The following is a 21,628-nucleotide window of genomic DNA, read 5'->3' on the forward strand; positions in this document are numbered from 1 at the left end:
CACATAATAATTGTACTACTAAGATAAACTATATAGTGAGATTATAATCGGGATTATCCCACTTTCCTGAAGTTACCAAACTCGGAAGTAGTCTTTCCGACTTAGCCTCCGCTAAGTACGATTTATTTAGCAGAAAATTAACCTTTTTTCCTGGCTTATTCCCGAATATTATCGTCATAATGTATGATACGTATACAATACAATTATAATAAATTATTCTACATTCTATTATTGAGTGACCTTTAGTTGTCTAATACTTAGAATTTAAAAATTATAATATTTTTAACCTAAGAACCAAACCTTTTCCAAGAATTTAGTGAACTGAAATTATTCACAATATTTTATTATAGAGTTGGGCCCTCTGAAGCCCTTCTATACTACTGTGGGCGAGGCGTAGAATTCTTTTATTAGTTTAAGTATAATTCTTTAAATAAACATTAATTTCGACGTAATTAAAAATCGGCAGAACAAAATCTGCCAATTTTTTTGTTATATAATAGAAACCTAACATGCGCTATATTATCAATGTACTGGCAAAGATGGATTCAAAATGTTACGTGTCTTATACCTGAAATATAACAACATGATATTGATGTTTGGCGTTATCTTAACTTATGAGTTTGTGGTACAACAGTGTAAGAGATGGTGTCATTGATAAACTCCCGCCAACCTTGATTTTTGCTGGCATTTGAAATTTGAGTTTCATTGAAACATTTATTCAATAAATTATATATGTATATTATTATATATAATATTATAATATACAATAAATTATATATATAATAAATAAATAAAAATATGTATTCATTCACAAATTACTTAACTTTTGTTCATGGATTTAATTAAATTGAGTGGTGTTTATCTTTATTTTAGAAGTTCATTCATCTTCTTTCTTTAAATTTCTTTGCAATCAATAATTAAATTAATTAAAAAAAATTGCCGCTACCTCCTAAACTACAATATATAGCGCGTTGTGAGTTCAAAAAACCCTGTTATCTTTGTAAAAATACATGCATAATATATTCGTATATAATTATTATGACTAACCGTTGACTGAGCGTTTAAGAATTCCATTTGAATGATGTTAGTTTAAAACGAATTTAAGATAATATAATCCAGGACACTTTAGCCGTGTAATCCATTTAGTAATCCTGTGCCTGGCGTAGTACGTTATAGTACAAGATACGGTTTAAGAAATATATTTGTTATTTGGTGACGACAATAATTACATGTTAGAAAATATGTACATTGATTGATCTCAAATAGATTTTCCAATAATGTTAAATAATATTAAATTTATTTAACTTTTATAAGTTATACTTCCATATCTATAATTTCCATCCTAGTTCTACCTGTAGATAATTTTTCTAACAAAATTTTATTTAAAGTACCCTCTACCTAACAGAACAGACATTACGACGCACACTGGTAAAATTTAATAATTGTGAAGTTGATTTTAAAAATTACTTAAGTCTCAAAGCTAATCAATTAAAGTGATAACTATACTTAACTTTTAATTTTATTATAAAGTCAACTATAAAATATTTTTTTATTAATAGAGCATTTATAAAATAACTTACTCAGTAAAATTTGTTTGATTATTATAATAATAATGACGAAGTACGACAAGATTCGATTACATTAAATGAACAGACGGAAAGAATTAAATAAATTTACTGCTTGAGAGCGCTAGTTGGTACCGCGTGACTTATAAGACGATGGGGATTTGGTATCTTTAAACGCAAGGGTAATTCAGGGACATATACCCCGCGGCAAAAGAGCGAACTCCACAAAATGTTGTGAATACCTTGCTCCCATTAAGCCCCAAGACATCATTGCATTACAGGGCAATTATTATTTTAGTGTTCAGTGAAGTAAAAAAAATATCTTTAAAACAATCTCTGTGAGAATATAACTTGCAAAATAATGTTAAAATATCTTAGTATAACTATTTAGAAGAAGTTTGTGTGTAATGACCTCAAATTATTGCCCTTGTATTGAGGTTTATTTGAGGGGTTAGTAAGTAATATCATAACATGCACAAAGGAAATAAAATTATAGACCAAATGTATTAAGGTTCTTTGAATAAGGATAATATAGAGAATATGCTTATATCGGCACCATTGTTTATTAACGGAAGGAACTACACGCATTGAGGTGTACCAATCTTTAACCTCTAAAAATAATATGATACAGAAGACTCCGATGTCCATGGGACTAATTCGAACGTAAAAGTCAACATTTTTTTAGTTCACACCGTATAATCAATTTTATTACGTTATAACAATAACTTTGAAATGAAAACTTGGCAACGACCTGTATTTTGATTCGTCACTCCGTTCATAATGGTGTATTTATTTATTATTGAAAGTCACGGTAGCATTCTGCTCTTTAAAGTGTCACGCTTTTAGCCAAACTATAGGAGTAAAATAGGTCAGAGACAAATAAAGGGGTCATTGCTGCTTACCTAATTGTAAGGCTTTTTTAAAAGGTTAATAACAAAAAGGCAAATGTGACTATATTGAATATAAAGAAAAAGTATTGGGATAAAAGAGAAAAAAATAGAGAGATACGACCTTTACACTTCTTGGTTCTGACACTTCTAACTCACTAAGGGCTATATCCAAGAATCCACGAGGACACGATCTTCGTCCGTCTTATGAATTGGTATGATTTTCTAATCAATGCGTATGATTATGGACAAATACAAGATTATCAGATTATATTATAGTAATTATTTTAAAAGAATTGAAGAACCGATCTTAATAAATATTCTACATCAGGTGTACTGACATCATAAACATTATCTATAATAATATAAGTAAATTTTTCACTTTCGAATTTGATGAAATATGTAATGAATCAAACTTGAACTCCAAGGAAGGACGTAAATTTTTAATACCTAAAATTTGACGATCAACCCCTAAAATGCGTGCAATACCATGGACGACAATTAGTATTAAGTTACGGAGTTGATTATTTGGTTAACTCAATATCAGTTAACCAAATAATAAATTGAACTCCGTCCAAATATCGAAAAAGTCGAACTTAACAAAAGAATATTTCTTTTGTTTCGTTCAAGAGATATTTTAAAGGTGGATTGGCTCAATTGAAGTAACATGTGAATTTGACTTAATAAAGAGACATAACACATTAAGTTTAAACAACCATTGAAGAATGAAAAGAGTTTTCAGAATGTTGGCAATAGTGAATTTTCAGGGGAGCGAACGCTGCCAAAATTGTACAATATTGCTTCAATGCACGTTTTATTTATTCGTTTGCTAATATGTGTTCTGTGAGGCGATTGCAATGTTGACCTAAATTTGCACTTACATTTATAAATTTTTCTAATGCTCAAAGTTCATTAGTGAGTCGTAAAGTGTAACTGCGCGATTCATTTAATTAGGTTTTGGGATTATTTTAGGTCGTTAAATATTCATATTCATGCGCTAACTTCGTTGACGTTTCTTTGCCAGAAACCTTCATAAATTAAAAAAAAAAACCTAGCCCGTAAAAAATCCCCAGCTGCAATAAGATCTCTTCTCAGTTTGAGGAAGAGATGAGGTGCTTATTCCTCCTTACTTCTCCATTCCTGTTCGGTGGATACATGTGGTAAATTTTCAATTGAAGTTTCCTCTACGCCGAGCACGAAATTAATTATAATTAACACTAATGAAATTTCAATCATACTCGTTCGGGGTTGAACCCATAATCTTCGGTTAAGATTCACCTGTTCTAACCGCTAGGGTATTTCGAGTACCTGTATGCAAATTTTAAAATAAATATACAATATTCAAAACCAATTAGATTGCAGTCGGAACTATTTATTTTTATATAAAAATAAAATATCAAGAGTCTGCCAAAATTCACGATTGGGCTTGCTGTGTTAGTTCTCTTTATTTTTTTGAGGGAGGTTGGCGGACGAGCCAATGTGCCACCTGATGGTAAGTGGTGCCGCCCTTAGACAATGGCGCTGTAAGAAATATTAACCATTCCTTACATCTCTAATGCGTAACCAACCTTGGAAACCAAGATGTGGTTACACTGGCTCGACCGGAATACAACAGCACTGGTGTTTGTCGGTAGAATATCTGATGAGTGGGTGGTACACAAAGTTTATATAAAACTAATGATTACACTAAGTCAATTGAGAAATTTGAAAATAAAAAAATATTACAATAATTTGTAAGTTTATTTCATATATTATTAATATACTTTATCAGGTCATCATAGCAACTACCTTTGTTAATTTTAACCTCATACTATTTATTTTTAGGAGATCCTATTTATTTTTCAGTATACATATCTCATTAAAAATATTGCCAAGATATAGACTATATATATATTTTTGACAGTGCGAGATATATAGAGACCATATATCTCGCACTGTCAAAAAGTTATGAGATGTCCGGTAGAGCCATTATTAATGTTCAGATTTTTAGCGCAAAATTGCGGAAGTCTTATACAATCTTCCATCGCTTAGCTTAAACCCAAGTTATAAGGGTTCAAAAAAACGACGCGCGGCTGGCGCCATGGCGGGGCACTGCCGTGCCCCCAGAAGTGCAAAACAGAATGAGTGCAAAATATTTTACTAAATTTTGTAATAAATCTAGCGACAAAATATTGACACAAGATTGTAAGCTTCTTATTAAGATATCGATAAAAATATTTTAGGGTTAGATTATTGTCTGTTAAACTAATCTTGACTCGATATTTTGTAATTAAACACTCCGTTTACGATAAATCTTCAGAATAAAATCGAATTATTATAAATAGAATAAAACTAAAATACAGTAGCAATATTATCTTCGACGTGAAACCATTGTAAGCAAGCGAAATTCGTAAGAATACATTGTCGTCGAAAGATGTTTAGAGACAATTACGCTCGGAGATGTTATTGTAACTTCTTTCACCTCGAGAAACTTTCAGCGACATTCATCGTGTTGATACGTTAACATTGTTACAAAGTGAGGGTTCTGTAGGTCACCGCGTCGTTACTTATGTTACGTAGCCGTAGCGGCGCCGACTGACAAACTTCTTTACTAAACTAGTCCATAAAGCTAAGTTTCGAACTCGCAATTACATCAAAATACGAATAGTGCCATTCCTAAATGAACGCTATTAATTGAGATATAAATCTAAATTACATAATTCAATCAGTGTTTATGTAACCATTAGTTAATTGTATTGTAAGCTATACGTAACGCTATTATATTGGCCTTGGGAGAAAATACCTATTATTTATTTATTTGATATGTTTTATAAAAAGGACAATTAATATATAAAGTTAAGTAGATCACTATCAAAAAGCACTGCGCGGCTTTTTTAAAATGAAACTTATAAATACTGCTTAAAAATCTATTAGAAAAGTAAAATTAGTATCAAAAAAATTTAAGCGTAATTTTTAATTTGTTAGATGTGTGTATATATACTTTGAGATCAGCAGTGTTATTAGTAAGGAAGCACCACCAAACTCGTGATATGTAAAAAATCGACTTATGACGGTACGCTATGTTGATAGTATTGTAGGTGTGTTTTTAAATTATCTACGAAATAAAAAAAAACCCCGATGTAATTCCAGTTATTATCTGTACAAAAATGTACATATTTGGAGGAATTCAACATTACTGAAATTGAGAATTTTTTTAATGACGGTGCGGGGAAGCTTTGCTGAGGGAGGCGTGCCTTTCATTTTATTGGTGTTCAGCACGCACAGGCATTTCATGAATCACGGTATTGTCGCTGTTACATTAATTGCTTGACAAAGCAAAATCATAAATTACACCGAGTTTGGGGGAGACGAGCAATACTTTGTTGGAAATTAATTAGTCCATGCAACAACCAACATCGTTATTAATTTCCACACCTATTTTAAAATTCAGTTATTTATTTTAAGAATAGAATGTAATTAAGTAAATGTTAATAAAATACATTCAATAAAATATATAATATGAAAATTTTAAACAAAAACATTGGATTAAGATAATTTAATATTTATTTTGCAACGAGTGGAAGGCTACGATTTTAATTTATATTTCCAATTTCATAATATCTGAAATACTTCTCGGTAACACCGGTTGGCCAACGATAAAAAAACGCAGGTACAATCAGGAATTTTTCGGACCATTGTCCTCTTTTCGAAATACAATCCAATTTCGTAGGGTCCGATGGGTTATTAAAATATACGAACTTTAACGTGTAAAATGTTATAAAATATTTTAATAAAATAACAGTATGAGCTGAAAAACAATTCAATATATTTTTTAAAGTAATGTATGAAATTTGTTTATTAATCTGTGTATTTAAATTTTTCAAGTTTGCTTTAAATTAAAGTAAGGTTAACAACATTATCTTCCATGTTTATTGATTATGACAACTACTGACAAATGTATAGGTAGAAGAGACAAAACACGAGCGTGAATTGTCAGAATGAGAGGTGACATTAACTATAATCATTTGATTATAAAATTTTAGAATACGCGAATCAAAATGGCGCACCGTAAGTTGGTTTTCAACGTTGCACGAGTGAGACGCGAAGTGAATTCTTACAGAATCACGCTACTTCAAAAAAGGGTTTTATATTCGACGCGAATGCTTTTGTTTGCGAATACCCCGCTAGCCTAATATGTAAATGTACGAAAAAAGTCTTCAAGGACTTGGCACCGAATCCAGACATCTTCGTTGTACTAATAACACCTTTTACTAAAAAATCCTATTGAGTTATTTTTCATTTTTAGTTAATCTCTGTTATTATTAAAGTTCGTTTATATTTTTTATAACTCAATTTAAATTGGGTTTCGCTATGAATTTTTCGATTGGAAAATTGTTGAAATAACTATTCATTTTTTATATTACAGTCAGAATTTTTTCCCGGTAAAAATTACTTCTAACTGGTGACACGCGAAATTGCTTTGACTCATTATTTTCAAATCTGTAAGCGCGTCATTCAAGAAAAACGTATTAAATGATGAGAATTTGATACTATTTTCTACTAAAATGGATTATCCTACGACAAATTACATGCAGACGGCAAATATACATAAATTAAACTTGATAGTTTGGGTGTATTAAGTTAACAATTATTTCGGTATATTTTTGACCATGATAGAGTTACGACTGTAAAATAAATAAATATATATACGTAATACCAATGATAGAAGATATATTTTCTTAGTGGCAGGAACGCCTCATTGAGTTACTTTGAGAGTTTTTGTGTATTTATGTTGTAATTTTTGTAATACAATAAATTAATAAAAAAGTCTAGTTTGTTTTGCCTTCGTACAATTATGCTGACTTACCAGTTTGCCTGTTAAGAGACAATTAAAAATTGCCTATCATTTACTGCAGTCATTGTAAGGCTCGGGGACAGACGTGACCAATATTTTTAATAAAGTTCGAAATAGTAAAATTTCCTTTAAATTTGAAAATTAAAAAATAATTTTAAAGCAACATTTTGATAAATGGATATTATATGGTAATTTAAAAAAAATCGTATAAAAGAATGAAAGATATATATATATATATTTATATATCAGTGAATGTCAGTTTGTTGGTAATGTATGTAATCTTATGATGATTAATTATTAGGTCTTGCAGCTATCTTAATTTAATTTGATTGTTTCACGATTCTTAATTACCGGACAATAAAAGCGGCAGTTGATGAATCGATTTCCACTTATAATGCCACTTGCCCTAAAGGAGGCTTTAGTCGGTTCAAATGCGCAATTTGCCAAGTCCCCATTCTGCGCTGGCAAATGCTACGCAAACGTAATTTCCACAGGGAGAACTATTTTGTTCCCACTCTAACAATAGGTGTTAGATAAAGATAGTCTTTGTCCTATACAAGAAGCCAGCAAGTTTATTACAACTGTTTGTACTAATGATCCTTCAGGAATTTGGGTCGATCCGACTCGTTTATCATCTCTATTGTATTGAGTATAATAAACAAAGAGACGCTTGGAGTAATAATAATATTTCTAATAATAATATTTGTTTGTGTTTTTACTCACAGTATGTTGCGTTAGTCAGCCTGTCGATCGTGTCTTGTTTTAGTTTCGAGTTCTTCTTGCCCATGGTTTTGGTGGCTTAAGTCAGTCGCTGCCGCTTAGGCGAAGTAATATGTAAGATCACGGTTCAGCGAGTTATTACATATTATTCAGCCGCCTTATGTCTGAGATGACCTGCAAACAGAATGAGTATTATTTTTGATTTCGTATAATTACAAAATTTTAGTTTATTTACATATACAATTTGAAAAGTTTCGAATTTGATTGCTATAATTTTTCATATGTTTTCGCTTTATTAGTTAGTTGATGTAATAATTATGTACTTTAAAGGATAAAATATGAACACTTAATAAATTAATACACTTTTGTAGATCATGTGAGTGGGATAAATATGAAAACAGAAGAGAAGCAGTACATTAATAAGCGAATTTATTGTTTCAAACCTTATGACATATATTTTTAAATTTAATAAATGCTTTATAAAAATAAATCTACGAGTATCTCGGTTTTATTATTGAACAAAACAAAAAAATAACTCATCTGTTGTTAGGCGTTGTACTTACGTATAAAAAAAAAAACATTTAAATTAATTTGCATTATATATTTTACAACAAAACGTTATTAACGACATTATTAATTATATTTTATCACGCACACACACACACACACACACACTATTATATAAATTTGATTACAACGAAATTAACGTGGAATACGAATACAAATGTTAATATGAATCTGGCGTAGATATGTCTGTGTTAGCAGTTAAATCCGTCCTCGCTTCGGCCGATATACTCGTAAATTATAGCTGTTTTCCTTGTTGAGGACATCGTAGGGCGTAAACTGGCGAGAAGTAAACGAAATACTTATTTAGGCATATCTACGGGAAAAACAAGCCATTTGTAAGATGACAATAAATCAATTCTTTATTCCTGTTTAGTCGTTTTATGTTCGAGATACCAATGCAATCGTGAGTCAAATAACGGGGCTACTTATTTTTATTCTATACATTTATATACTATGCTGAAATGTTAATATTAATGTCATTCAGTTATTTTCAAGATAAAATGTAACATGCGACATTAGACTTATTCCTTTATTTCTAGAAAATTATCTCTTTAATGTAGTTAATGTATCTATATGAAACAGTCGAAGTAAAGATAAATATTAAAAAAACCGCTATGAAATATTTGCATTGAGCTGTTATTGTTCATGAATCATTGGTTTTTACGGTGCAGTAAATTTGTTTCTTTTTATTTGATCCAAAAGCATTGTCTATTTTGCAAAATACCTCCGTTTTCTGGGAAGAGTTTTGTTTATTACCTTCTCGTGCGACTATTCAGACTACCCTCCAGGATAGAATGCACATGCGTACGCCATCACCCTCACAGAAACCACTACGATACGTTTTCACGGTCACACTCCTATTCTTTGACGATCTTTACGTTTCTGAAACGACGAAGAAAATCTCCTATCAATCACAAGCATTACTATCAAATATATAAATTCGCTCTGCATTTATTATATCACGTGATATTTATATAGAAATAATAATAATATCTTGTTCATACTTACATTTCATATTTTATCCGTAATTAATAACACTCAAAAATTTTGAAGTATTAACTCTATTAATAATATTCGCTGAGCAGAAACGCAAAAGCAATCAATTAAGTTATTGCTATAATATCTTGTTATAAATAACTATGATATATCATAGTTATTTATAATTATTAAATTCCATAAATTTAAATACTCATGGTTTGTTACTGAGAGCCAAAGCACTACTAGATTAGTGTATAATCGCTATAGTTCGATTTGTGTCATTAGGTGTAAGTTTTTAAATACAACGTCAGAGCTATGCAAACAAAATTTAGTTAGTAGTAGTAAGGTCTTCCTGCTTGGCCAGGGCCAAGCTGGGTACGGGCCTCGAGGTTGCCCTCCTTACCCGGGCTGTTCTTCCCCGGTAGCCTTAGCTACCGTGTCTTTTCATTCTGGCCCAATGGGTCAGGGTGCTGTGGACCCAGAAGTATGTCCTGTTTTCCTTTTTTTTGTATTTAGTTAAAAGTCATTTCGAATATGTTTAATTATTTAAATAATAGATATCACTGTACCGAAATTAAATCGCGCTAACGGTTGGTAACGGCTACGGCGGAGAGGAAGGCCACAAACACGATGGGCAGACGACATCCCACAAATAGCTGGACGAGACTGGGTAACAGAAGCAAGAGATAGAAATGTATGGCAATCTCTGGAGGAGGCTTTCACCTAAAGGGGTTCTTGCCAAAAAATAAAAATAATACTAATAAAAATACTAATTTTTATACTATAAGAAATATTATAATTTAAAATTGATTATAATAATAATATAATTTAATAATTGAAAGATAAATTTACTTCATTTTGTTAATTATTGACTTATATGCTGTTAATCTATACAAAAAAATAATAATATTACTGTTAATTTTTAGTATGTTTAATTTATTTCATTTTATTAAATAATTAAATATGTAATGTAAAATTAACTGGGCGAGAAATAAAAGGCTTTTTTATTTTATTATAACGGTTGGTATTGTTGTAAATACTTATGTTCGACAAAATGTTGGTGTATTCAGTTCAAAAATAATAATGTATACGTGAAGGATAAAATATCAGTGTAAAAAGTGAAGTGTTTTAATGGTTCCCGATGTAAGCTTATGTACGACTGTGCGGGTTGTACAATTAGTGATTTAGTTATCCAAATCTAGGTCAGTTAGGGAATAAATCTCAGACAGTGTGCATTTGTAGTAATACATACACATATACATATATATATATATATATATATATATATATATAGAATAAATAATAAATTTAGGTTTAATGAAAGGCTACGAGATAAGGAAATTTGTTTTATTTGTTTTAGTGTAGTTTATAATTCAAATGTAAATTAAATGTGTCTTCTAAATTAACTCGAGCGATACAGCTAATTAGGTCTCCTAGGAGTTTCCGTTACGTGATTTTCTTAGTTTGTTCTTATATTTTGACATGAAATGCAATATAAAATCTATACTTGGTTTTTGGTTCGTTTGTAGAAACGTGCACAATCGAGCTCCGACTGGAATGACCGGTTCAGCGTGGTTCAAAGGTAAAGTATTAACGTAATAATAATGCACGAGTTTTAATTAAATTTGACCAAAACGGTAAATATTTTCTAGGATCATAATATATTTTATAAATTAATTATAATTTTAGGATAAGTTTTTATATAAAAATAATGGGTAAACTTAACTTAGAATATTTTTCAGTACGTATTCATACGTCATAATAAGATATTTGTCAATAAATGTGTGTTACGTAATAATTTTGCCGTGTTTTGCACTAAATAAGTCGAGTTTTGATGTTTATTGTTTTCGTACACGCTAAACCTGCATTGGAGATAATTGCAACGAATCGTGTTGTGTACACGAGCCGTAAAATATATTACTATCATTAATAAATATTGATAAGATGGCCCAATGGCATAGAATCTGTCGACCCAATCGGAGATCGCGAATCCAAACTTGAGCAAGCACCGCACTCTTGTCATGTGCTTTATAAGTCATGTCATGTCATGTTCAGCTGTGAATAATAAAATTATGAGAGAACGAGGTGCAAGACTGGAGGAAAAGAGACCTATGCTTCATACTTAGACATTTACATGACATCACATGACTTATTATCTAATATATTAATAGTCGTAGCAATATCTAATATATTATATAATATATATATATACATTAATCTTTCTAAAAAGTAAACACAATTTAATTTTTTAAAACCAGGTATTTAAAATTATTTAAATTATTCAGCTAGGAGTATTTAAATCGTACCAAAACATGACAACATTTAAAAACTGCATACGAATAGTAATTTTTAAATAAATTTCACTATTTAAATTGCTTCTCATACGCTCCGCTTGATATTTAGAGAACGCTTTACGAAATATAATATATTTTTTGTAAATATTTTTATAAGAGTAATAATCAACAAACACTTTTGGGGTAGACGTTTGGTTTGGATAATAACAACACTCATAAAAATACTCTAATAAATATTCCAAAGCTGGCCAAACGTTTGGCACAGTTGTGGGACAGGCTCAGATCTTATTTTACCAATCAGCTCCAGTGTAGATTACTTACGACATAGGTATATACTATGGTGTATATTATATAGCTATATACCGTAATAATTAGCCAGGCTGAAACTCACGATATATGAGTATATCAATATGTAAATATGATTGTCATATTTAAGTCATGAATATAAAAAAATACTAGATGCTAGGACCATTGAGCAAGTCGGTCTGAGCTAGTACCAGACGCTCATCGCATTTTCTACCGACAAACAGCATTACGTCGTGTTGTTGTGATTTGGTGCGAAGGGTGAGTGTGCCAGTGTTCCACGGCATAAAGGTCATAACATTTTCGTTCCCAAGGATGTTGGCGCATTGGTGATGTAGGGAATGCTTAAAATATATTTCTGTCAGTCTGTCAGTTCCTTTTGCAAGCTCTAAGTCAAGAACATACTTCGTGAAAAAATAAATAAATGGAGGAATAGTTAAGCATTACTTGGCTAAATATATGACGTATAATATAACCATAATAAAACCAAGATAGCGTTGGACAAATGTTTTTCTCACAAACTATGAAGGTATTGGAATGTAAAATATTTTCGCATCTAAATCAAGACTATTATATTATTTTATTAATATATTGTAATGGGCATTATTGTATAATATTTTAAGATTCGAACACTAAATAAATTCGTCCGTTGAAGTATTAGGTTGGCTTGTGAAACAATCCCAATTTTGTATTTATGCTTTAAAATAAAACATGAATCAAACTCAATTATTATTCATTGTCGAGGAAACTCTATTTGAGCACAATTTAACAATCGGACCGAGATGCGAACAGGTACTTGAAACATTCTCAGATCTTGAGATCAACACTTTACTTATTCTTCTACTGTTTTTTATTGTTATTATTAAATTTTAGAAAAGTAACCGAGTATTTGCTCGTTAGGGTCAAAAGATATTTTGAGGTCTGACAACGCAATAAATACGGAAGATGTAATTATACTCAAATTTTAAGCCTTTATTAATAAATGGTGTAGATGAGAAGACAGAGAAGTTGTGTTAATGTACAAAGCGCTACCACCAGTTTACATAATTGTATTTGATATTCAATAATATCAAAAACAGATATGTAAAGGCTGTTCAGGTTAATGACCTGTGGGGTAGAATGAGTTTAAATTAAGAAAAAAAGTGTACGCATTTGTTGCATAACTTGTCACTATGGGTACATTACTTTACGTTAAAACTTTTTGGAACGGATCAATACATTGAATGCCCCCAATATTAAAATATACGTTACTTATATCAGACTATAATGTGCACGTCATTAGTAATAACCTTTATGTCTAGGAAGCCGTAATCTAAATTAAACCACAGGTCAGACAGTTCGTGTATTAAGCAATTTTATCTTTAAATCGTGCGAAACTGTTTTGAAAATGTATCCCAGAATGTAATTATTAATTAAATATTAAAATTATTATAACATTATATTTTTCAAAATACTCTCCTTTTTTGATTATTTTGTTTTGATCTTGGTATTCTTGTAATGCATACAACAATTTTTAGATTCATTCTCCGTACCATTAATAAATTTCTAAAATTGTATCATGATAATTGAAATACAATTTATTTGCCGAAATAAACAAATAATTTCCATTTGATTTCAAACTGAATACATCATGAAGTAGTATATCTTAGCGGAATACGAATTTAAAAATTCAATTTAAGAGTAAACTTCAATCTTTGCTGCTACATTTCAAGACTAGATACAAACCTGAACAAGCCGATACGGTCTAGTCGAGTCTTTCGTTGGAGTTTTAATTTCAACTTGCCGTGCTTCTAGCGCTAATGTGCAAATACGGCATAGACCGTCTCGTATCTAATACCTATAAGTCTTTCATCGGAGGCCGTTGAAGTGTCACTTGAAAAGGAGGTTATAATCTTTTGACTTCAAGTTACTGGCAAAGAATTTTATAGGTAAGAATTCATAGTCATTTGTACGATGTAATATTACTTAGACTGCTTATGTCGATGGGCGATGACCATTAACCACCAACGCCAGTCTACATACCGAATTTATATAAATAAATACAAAAAAAGTTAAATATATATTTTGCTAAAGTATTTCCCAATATACGACATTGTAAATATTTGTACATGTACATATAGTCTTCGGTTTTAATACATAAACATAACACTTGCTTTAAGACAAGTCATTGAATGATTAAAACTTCTCGTTACGATTTTTTAAATTATTATCGCCAATACACTTTCCAAGCGAGCTTGTAAATACGGAATAAATTCGGTAAAAGTTGTACAACTCATTAAGCACAGCCTCATATTACATTAGGTGGGATTAAGTAATTACTTAATGCGATAAGGGTAAGCATCGGGATGTTTATGGTGATTGCTGGACTTGACGCGTTCATTCAATTTTATGTGACAGACCAATATATAGTAAAAGTATATACAGAAAAACATATTCATAAGTATATAAATAAATACTTCAATATAAGTCGGACTAAAAATCTTTCCTAATTTTAATTGTATTTTTATTTTTTGTATATTCCAAGCCCTTTTATATTTTGATATACACTATGTGTTATTTTGAACTTCGAATAAACAAAAAGGTTTTATATTTTATGAAACAAACTCGATGGAGATAAAATATAGGCCTTAGTTATATAACTGTTATATAACAAATGTCGCAGTAATCTTCATGTTTGTATCGTACGTTTAATTTCCGCTTGTAACAGAATTTATTTGGTCCAAACAGAGCTTGTTTCCGCCTTCTAAATATGAGTTTTCTATTTCTTTTGCCAATTCTATTATTTCAAATTATAATGTATTGAACGACAATTATAATTATTTTAAAGATATAATTTTTGTTATATGATAATTGAGAAAATAAATAGATCAGTAACATACATGTAACATAATTTCGATGTACGATATTAATTATAAACTCAACTCAAACACATGGAATATTAACGGAATTCAACCCGCTATCTTCGGATAAAAGTCACGTATACCAGCCACTACGCTATCTCGACTCAATGAAATCATATATATTAATTTAACTTCATAAGCAATGTGTATTCAAAAATAGACTTTGTCATTTTATAAATAAATAACATTTGTCACGAAGATTGATCAGTAATAGTATCGATATATTGAGTATAATAATGAGTAGGTATACAAAGAATAAATATCTTACACGCTGAAGGTCATATTAAGGTTTCCAGAGGACATTGGCCTAGGTAAAGTGCCATAAAAACTTAAAAGTAAAAGATACAATGGAGCTTAACGGGTCGCAGTGTCGAGAAGAACACTCGCATTTCGAACTTCACAAAGGCTTCGTGTAAATTATGAAAAAGCTTAACAATATTATTTATTTGATGCCTCCTTAACATTACACTTAACACTAAGATTATAGGTGTAATTTTATGTAATACTCTTGTCTGAGAAATGTTTTAATGAAACTAGTTGGTCGTAATAACTCTCAATTCAAAAGAGTTCTTGATACTTTAGTGTCTTGGGAATTGAAGCAATTGCAATTGTGACGTTTTCGCTTCTTATTTTTCTTTCTAGTCTATATACAATAGTGGTTCCGTGGATATAACAGTATTTGTTCGATATAGAAATGAATACGATATAATAAAATTATTTATTTAAATTCTATCTATATTAATATTATAAATTCGAATGTAAATCTGCCCGTCTGTCTGTCTGTTGCTCTTTCACTGCCAAACCAATACTTTGACCGAATTTGACGTAATTTAGTAAAAAGAAAACGTGAATTCCAAGGACATGCATACTACACAGGCGTTTTTTATGCCTAACACCTGCGACTAACTCCTAAAACGCGTGCGAAGGCACAGGCGACGACTACATAGTTTAAATATATAAAATGATGACTTTCTGCTTATTGCACACAATAAAATGAGTCATTCGATACAGCTGCGCGGGACTTTAAAACTCTTTCTTTAATTTTTCTTTGTCTAGTCAAATTTAATAATAATAATCTGTTTCTGTAGTAATAACGGTAGAAAGTAATTTAAAAAGTAACTAAAATAAGTTAAGATTATATGTTATCTGACATATCTATATTTTTTAATTGGAGGTGGCTTTTTGCTAGCCCGCCTGGGTAGGTATATACACCACCCACTTATCCGATATTATACCGCCAAATAGCATAGAACGTACTTAGTATTGTTGTGTTCCGGTTACAAGTGTAAGGGCAGCCTGTGTAATATGTGTAATGACATAACATCTTAGTTCCCAAATTTAGTGTCGTAATTTCTAGTTGTTTGATTAAGAGATATTATGTATATACGATAAAGTAAAAATGTTTCAACAATTTACAATATCTAAGAGAGCCATCCCTAGACAAACAATATTAACTTACAATATTCTTAGTTAGAGTTATATTTAACATAGAAGTTACGTAAAAATATTTGAACTGGTTATTGAGACATTGTTATTAATGCGACCTCGATTGAAGGCTATTTCTCGCTGTTAAATTTGTTTCATCACTTTTGGATCAAAATTCATAGTTGTACAGCCGTACTCTGTATTTGTGAAGGGAGAGAAAATAGAGGCAATACATAACTAACATGGGATCAGTTTAGTATCGTTAATATAACTTTGTGGAGAAACATTTTATTTTTATTACGTTCCCCGTAGCAGTTCGCTTATCAAACTGGTTTGTTTCACGGAATTATGTCAGAGTACGGCTTTTAAATCAAAACCTACGTACGACGGTATGTTGATTTTATGATATTTATTTACGATAGTATTTGGAAAGCCTATACGATGAATTAAGGTATTGATGCTTTGCTACGTCCATTAATAAAATAACGACGTAAAAAAATGTGACTTGATTTGAAATATTATTTAGAGAATGAGGTGATATTCTTTTGTATCTAAGTTTCAATTTTCATGTTACTGAGTGTTCCTACGTTATAGAAACCTACGCTCTACTTTTCATACTGCTCTTGTAATTAATGTTCAGCGATACCTTAATCGTCTTTCATTTATATATAAAATTATGCGGATATTTCAAATAATATTTATTGTAACATAACATTTCATATTTTTATTAACATTAAGTTATCAAATATATACAAATATGAATTAAAAATAGTTACTGTATAAATTTTGACCGCGTGGAATGGTGGCAAAAATGCTAGCAGCATTTTTACGTTGAATCGCAATTCCGATCCTCAGGGCTAAAAACGAACCAGCCCTCCTGTCACCAGTGGAGGCAATATGGGCGAGGTGTTATACTTTTGATGAAGCTTATTGCACCAGTACTCCAAGGACCAAGTGTTATTTCAATTGATAAAAATATAACTCAAAGGCAAATAAATTTAAATATAATTTAAGATGAATCGTTGATAAAATAACACTTAAATGTTCTTGCGATTGTTATTATTAAAAAACTAGATGATAACTCGTCTTTGCTCTGGTAAAATAAATAAAACTAAACTAATATAAATATACTTACTACCGAAATTATTATTTGGAACACACCCGTAAACGCCAAACATGGTCGCCCGTTGAACTGTCATGTCATTGAATTTCATGGAGTTAGTATCGAAATATCACGATTTTACTAATTTTGTTTATATATGTTATTACTAAAAAAAATTATTATTTTTTAACCATCTTTTAATGTAGATAGGTTTTGATCGGGCATATCGTAGACATGCATGAAATTATTCATATAGATAAGAATATTTCACAATAATGATTCTCGCGGTTTGCGTTCTTACGTAAAGTTAAGCAGTAGCAATTAATTACTTATTAGTAGTTTATGACACCCATCTTGCCTCAGAGCTAGTTCAGAGCTTACATCGCAAAGAACATTCCAGAAATTACGAATAATACATTTCAAAAAGTTTTTAATAGCATATAAAGGCTCATTGTTTCGATCAGAGACATTAAAAAATATATCTTTAAATAAGTTATACGGCGCCTGTTGTATTCTCTGCGAAAATATAAAAAGTTTTAATTTTTTATATTTGTAATTGGGTGTTTGAATGGTTATTGTTACATCTGCATCTAAAATTTTTAATTCTTGTTTGTTTTGGTTATGCATATTGTTTTTTTCTTGTATTTTGAAAATACGCGGGAGTAAAGTCGCGTGTATGAATTAGTTCAGAAAAAAAATCAACTTTTTTTAAAATTCTATTCACGCATGACATTACTGTTTACCGCGCTGTTTTCACTTAACAAATATTGAACATGAAAGGCAAAAATAAATAAAGAATACTGTATTCGTTTAAAAAAATCAAACTGTTTCTATTTTAAACATGTAACTAAATAATTATTACAATTAATAATTATTTTTGATTAAATAACAACTTATTATTTTTAATTAATGAAAACTTTTAAAAAGTTTTATTGCGACAAATATTGATTTATGGTAGTGAAATAATATGTAATTTAAATTCGAGATTCTACTTTTAGGTCTAAAAATATACAACGTAGAATCTCTTAGGTTTTCAGAATACAGCTTCTCAGTACTGATTGCTATAACGCTATTTGAAAACAAACTTTGTGTTTCTATGTTTAATTGTTTTTCGTGAGTTCGTTGTTGTTCATAGTTGCCTCCAACCTATCTAATTAAAACTTTCTATATAAGCTTCCCTGTATTTCTTGTATACAAATTACATAAAAACAATGTAATATTACATTTACATAACTCTTCAATAACATTAATTAAATTAAACAGTAGAAATAAATATTGAATCGATAATATCTGTTTTATAATTGAACTATTTCATTTCTTCTTTTTACACTGGCGGAGTAAGCCCGTCAAAGGCCCGGGCGGCAAAGTTGAATAAGGCTTTTATGCTGCTGTAGAGATGAGATTCTCTGTACGTAGGCTGCGAAGCAGCGTCAACAAAAGGAAGGGTAGCGAAACGGGAGCGGGAGGTGAACGCTGCGGCAGACCCAGCCCGCCGAAGAAGACCGGGGAGAAGGAAACAACGTTACGCGCACCTTCTCTCCCTGTCTCAATAGGCGCCGCAGGGGCTAGAAGGGTTCTCAGTACCCCGGGCATCCCCCTAGGAATAGGTGGGCTGACCGTCAGGGCGTCACGATAGTATGCGAAAGCGATCCTGTAACGCCCACTGGACCGACGGAGACGGTACCGCTGGTTTTTTAGTGGGTATTCCGGTGTACGCTGGTGCGCCCTAGGCGCACTAGCGTCGTCCTGGGCACCGGCGAGGCCCACATACCCCTTTCTTCACGTGGGGGAAAAGGGTAATAAAAAACCAGCTTATCTTGTACTTACCTAAATCATTTAAGTTATATTACTACAATATAAAAAAGTCTGTATACAATTAGACCATTACTGCTCCTCATAATCATAATATGATTACGGTGAGTAAGACGCGTGTGCGTAAACACAATTTACTATAAATATGGATGCGCTCCACTCATTCATTCTCATAATCCAATGGAATGGCAATCCGTCACGACCGGAGAGATTACATCCTTTGAACTCTGCTAACTATCAAATTCTGGGCTGATACAAAGAAACTTTTTATTGGCTCGACTCGGCATTTTAACTCAGAAATTTGAGATCTGCAGCATTTTAAGCACGTCACTAGACAAAGAAGGAAGTTAGTAAGATTGTATTTATTATTCGAAACAATTCATTCAAAATATGAAGACTTGAAACAACCTGCAAGGAACGCTACAAAATGATATGAAAAATACGTATAAAACCTAAATTGTTTCAGTCGAACGAAATGTATAATTTCAAAGAAAATCTTTTCAAGGCATTTAGATAAAGGTGATCAGATATTTTTGTTGTTTTGCGGTGTGATGTAACGAATTAGTATTTATGAAATTAAAAATATTCGTTCTGGTCCAAAATGATCATGACGTAATAAATGACTGTAAAATTTAAAGTGATGCTTTGTTAAAAAGTTACGACGGCGCTTAAAGCTGGATTTCCAATTTTGTAAAACTTTCAGAGCATAATCCCGTATTCAAACATGGCTTTTTGTAAGCCTCGATAAAAAGCGTTAATTGATTTATTTTGGCGTGCCAATAACAGTTTTACATGCTTAATATTTTGTATGAGATAATGGGCAATTCTGTATAATTGCATTAATAAAATTACTGCTGTAAATCCTAAAGAAACTCAGAATACCTGTATACTTTCAAGAGCTCAAGGATTAAGCCGATTTTGATAAGATTTGATACTGATAAAGCATGGATATAGTTTTAAAAATTAACATTAAGTATTTATATATATATATTAAGATTTCAATCTGACATAATTGTATTTGTAAAGCAATTCACAACATTATCGATACCGAGCTGTGCAGCCGCGTGGCCGTATGTGACTATAAGATATATTGTATTTATAGTCTTTATAATAGCTGTTGCCCGCGGTTTTGCTCGCGTGAAAGTTGGATATATTTACAGATTAACTCAAAATATTACGTTAATTTATGATCTCTTTGTATTGGTGTGCGTTCCGTAATGGATGTTTACTCAATAAAACGATCCTACTCACCAAATTTCATAGTTTACGCTCGGCGATGATGAATTAGTTCAGTTAGGACATGTTATTGTATAAGTATATTTAATAATTACATATATAATTTATCTAATCTTATAGACACAAAATGAATTCTACGCGAAGTCGTGTTAATTCTTTGTGGTTTTATAAAAAACTATGTGTCCTACCTAGTATTTTTCTGGCGTCCTATATACGGTACGTACGGTGATAATACCATGCCAAAAACCATTACGTAGCCGTCTATAACAACTATACAAAGTTGCAACTCAATCGGATATACTGTGCGTAATCACAAACAGTTCTAATAAAACTTTTTAGATGTTTTTATCTAGTTATTAGTACTAACACGTTAATTACTATTTATATTAAATATAATGCGTATTACAAATGAAGAATAATTATTTTATTTTTCTTGGTTATTTATATAGTCATAATTATAGATAATTCCTGTATATCCGTAGATTTGTTCACGTTCTTTTGGTTATCTTTATTATTATATTATTAATTCTCCACTTGAAGTTAAAGGAAAGAGCGCTCTTGAATGGAAAAAAAATATATTTGTTTATACTTAAATTTTTTCTTCTATAGTTAAGTTTATTAGTGTATAACATACACACACAAGTATATTATATCCAGGTATTAAGTTTCTTATAAAACAGGGCAACGTATAGTTCTGTAATAATCTGGTATCACAACTAAAAGAAGAAATAACAACAAAAAATATTTCGAAATGTGCAAAGCATATAGTTCCACTTTTTCAATGCGCTATTGTGTTATATAGAAGTGACAGTTATTACTTGTGCGAATGCGGCGCTACTTTAAACCGTGCTGGTAAATAAAACTCTTTGAAATACTTGCTTGTTACAACAGCTACATAAGTTAGGCGACACTTTTTATGAAACCGCGCGCTAAAGAATTTTGAGGGAAAACGTTGTTGGTTGGCTTAATGAATTGTCTTAGGTGTTTATGTGTAGTGATGCTTTC

General features: G+C 31.0%; 1 protein-coding gene across 2 annotated transcripts in view; it reads right to left on the reverse strand.

The window, feature by feature from the left end:
• The window catches only part of LOC125076013 (frequenin-1), a 172,477-nt gene that overhangs the window by 88,477 nt on the left and 62,372 nt on the right, over positions 1–21,628 (reverse strand). Inside the window, exons 2-3 of one of the 2 annotated variants that reach the window (XM_047687933.1) lie at positions 9,330–9,455; positions 8,010–8,180 (exon numbers count right to left, since the gene is read on the reverse strand). In XM_047687933.1, coding sequence (XP_047543889.1) covers positions 8,010–8,073 — 64 coding nt within the window. In that variant the 5' untranslated portion in view covers positions 8,074–8,180; positions 9,330–9,455. The remainder of the gene's footprint in view (positions 1–8,009; positions 8,181–9,329; positions 9,456–21,628) is intronic. The other variant, XM_047687934.1, reaches the window with a different exon arrangement.

This window comes from Vanessa atalanta, chromosome Z (assembly GCF_905147765.1).
Source record: "Vanessa atalanta chromosome Z, ilVanAtal1.2, whole genome shotgun sequence".
Lineage (NCBI taxonomy): Eukaryota > Metazoa > Arthropoda > Insecta > Lepidoptera > Nymphalidae > Vanessa > Vanessa atalanta.